A 2,658-nucleotide genomic window follows, 5' to 3' on the forward strand; every position below is an offset into this window, starting at 1 on the left:
AAATAAAAATAAGCCAATATTTTTAGTGATTTTGTTTTTTCAATAAGCCTAATTTATGATAAAATTTTCCTTATTTTATCTTTAGTGGACATTTTTCAAAATGTTTCAATTTTCATTTTTAAAGAATCGTTTACGAAGTAAACCAAAAAAAAATCAATTCAAAAAAATTTACTAAAAACAAAAATTAATCAAAAAAATAGCTAGCTTATAACTGGTGTGAAAACAAGCCTAAATATTTCATACACTTCATAAATTGCTTTCTTGTTGGAGTCACAACCATGAACATGGAAAATCATGTGTGCAAAATAAAATTCTTCTGTTGGATTGAAAAAAAAATGTTCATTTCCATTGCTCTTTTTAGCTATACAGAGGTATTATTATTACTGAATTGTGGTTCAAAATACTAGAAACTGTGGTTCACAATGGTATTGATATCTTGATTCTTGATATCAACTTTCCATGGATTCTCTAATTTTTTGTGTGTCCAGGTTTGAAGGGAAGATGAATTTCATTCCACTTTCTGTACCATTCCCCGGTCGTTAAAATTAAAACCGCCATTAGCTTCCTCCCTCGGAGATGCTCTGTAACGAAGGCCGCCACGCTTTTGACCTTGCTGCAGCGAAATTGGTGGATCCTGACCTCTGTCGGTGTCTTTCATCTCTTATTCCCTGCAATTTTTCAGTATGATTGTAAGTAATCACAGACCTCGGTTTATGTATCAAGTGAAACTAGTTCCAATCTTTCTGTTTTTTTGTTTTTGTGTATTTCGCGGAAAAGTTTGAATTGTTTCTGTAGATAAATTTTCCTGTAAATTGAACAATTATGAGGAAAGTACAATTTTTTTTTTCTTTTCTTTTTTTTTAATTCATTTTTCTTAAGAAATGTTTTTTGAATAACAGTATTCTAGACAATTGAAGGAAGCATGTATTTATTGTCTACAAGTTAAGCCAGCACAATCTAATCATTTTGAAAAATAGTCACAGTTTTGAAGCAATTGAAATAAAACCAAGTTACTGATTTATTTGATATCCTAATATTTTGCTTTATTCTCCCATTAAACAAAAAAAAGAAAAAAAATCCTTTTTTATCCTGGCAGAAATAAACATGTTTCTCATGATATAGGAACGCGATAGGTTGATGATACAAAACTCGTGGTATACCTGTTACACATGATATGATATGAGTACACTGTCTCGTTTGCGTTATCTATTTTATTATATAAAATCCACAACTCAATGAAATTCACGGCTATTGTTTCATTTTCAAATTGTCTTGCAACTGTCTCACTTTTTTGTTTAAAGTTTTAAAAAATTTACCTGATTGGTTTTCTCCAATTCAGACTTAATCTTCCCTGCTTCTTCATCACAAATCGAACTCTGTTTCTCTGCCTTCGTCGGCAATTTCTCACCTAATTCTTGCTGGTTCTTCATTTTCGCGGACTTCTTCGCTCTCAACACCTTCATAACCTCTAAAACCAAAAAAAAAAAAAAAAAAAACTCAAAAATTCACAATCAAAACACAAAAACACTTTTAAAAAACAGGACCAAAAAAAAAAAAAAAAAGACCTTGAGTAGTGACAAGGCGATAAGCCCGACCAAGAACAAGAGTGTCAGTAGGCCGGAGAAGCTTAACCCGGGTGAACCGCACGGTCTTTTCATCGGTTTTTTCTTCGTCGGAAATGGGCAATGGAATAATCAAAGAAACATAGTGACCCGGGTTCATTTTCATCACCTCGCTCGCGCTCACCGACCAGTACATCCGGTCTATCCTCCCATTCGGATGTTGTATTACTAGTGCTGCAGCATCAATAGCCTGGCAATTTCCCATCTCTCTCTCTCTCCCTCTCTCTCTCTATTAACAATATTTCTCCCTAGAAAAAAAATAAAAATCAAGAAGATGAAGAATCAAGGGATAGATAAGGTGGAGGAGAAGAAGGAAGAGGAGGAAATGGGGTCTATTTCTAAATTCTAAGGTGTAAAATTGTGTGATGTAGAAATGGCAAAATGGGTCTCACTCAGTACTCATGTTTGCCGTCCCCCCTCTTTCTTTCTTTCTCTCTCTTCTTAACTAATTTTATGGTACCAACTTTAAATTCCTACATGGGTGGCTCATTTTAAATCATATATATCCTAGCACTCAACTTGCATTATAGGGTCATAATTGAAAAGGACACTTTTTGAATGATTGTAGCCATTACCAATAATGAATAATGAATATAATTGGACCAGTCTTGTTTCTTGTAGGTAGATTCAATTTGACCGTGTTTTGGGGTTTTTATGGGCTTATTAGTGATTTGAATCGTTTAACTAGTAGAATTTTTTAAATAGTATTTATGTAAAAATTTAAGTTAATTGAATAATCTTTAATTATATGCGTAGTTCATATTTATTTGTTTTTTTTTTTTTAAAAAAAATAGATGGTAAGTATAATTTTGATAATAGACCGTCTATTATATTCAAGAAAAATGTGTTCTAATCATGTAGTTACAGCAACTGATCAACCTCAATTTTTTTTTTTTTTGGCTTAAATGATCTAGCTGAAAGGCCTTACAATATTAACAGTTTAAATTATCAAGGTGAGTCTTATGATGGGCTCACTAAAACTCGACAACACAGTCCAACTGGAGAACAAAATCATGCTCCAATATAATTTCAATAA

At 32.4% G+C, this 2,658-nt stretch overlaps 1 protein-coding gene across 1 annotated transcript; it reads right to left on the reverse strand.

Annotated features, from left to right (window-relative positions):
* Window positions 1-297: 297 nt before the first annotated feature.
* On the reverse strand, window positions 298-2,182 carry LOC114322655 (uncharacterized). Its single transcript, XM_028270005.2, has 3 exons — window positions 1,566-2,182; window positions 1,317-1,468; window positions 298-668 (listed from the first exon to the last, which is right to left on the reverse strand). Exons 1-3 carry the CDS (start codon window positions 1,825-1,827, stop codon window positions 558-560), a joined length of 525 nt encoding a protein of 174 aa, XP_028125806.1. The 5' UTR covers window positions 1,828-2,182; the 3' UTR covers window positions 298-557.
* Between the last annotated feature and the right edge of the window lie 476 nt (window positions 2,183-2,658).

This window comes from Camellia sinensis, chromosome 5 (genome assembly GCF_055761805.1).
Source record: "Camellia sinensis isolate YWXY chromosome 5, ASM5576180v1, whole genome shotgun sequence".
Lineage (NCBI taxonomy): Eukaryota > Viridiplantae > Streptophyta > Magnoliopsida > Ericales > Theaceae > Camellia > Camellia sinensis.

Bases quoted from the DNA above. Each gene is read 5' to 3' on its own strand.
- LOC114322655 (XM_028270005.2), bottom strand. From the start codon at position 1,827: ATGGGAAATTGCCAGGCTATTGATGCTGCAGCACTAGTAATACAACAT. The intron at 1,469-1,565 runs GTCTTTTTTTTT...TTTTGGTTTTAG, and splicing joins TCGCCTTGTCACTACTCAAG to AGGTTATGAAGGTGTTGAGA. The intron at 669-1,316 runs GTAAATTTTTTA...GAAAAATTGCAG, and splicing joins AATTGGAGAAAACCAATCAG to GGAATAAGAGATGAAAGACA.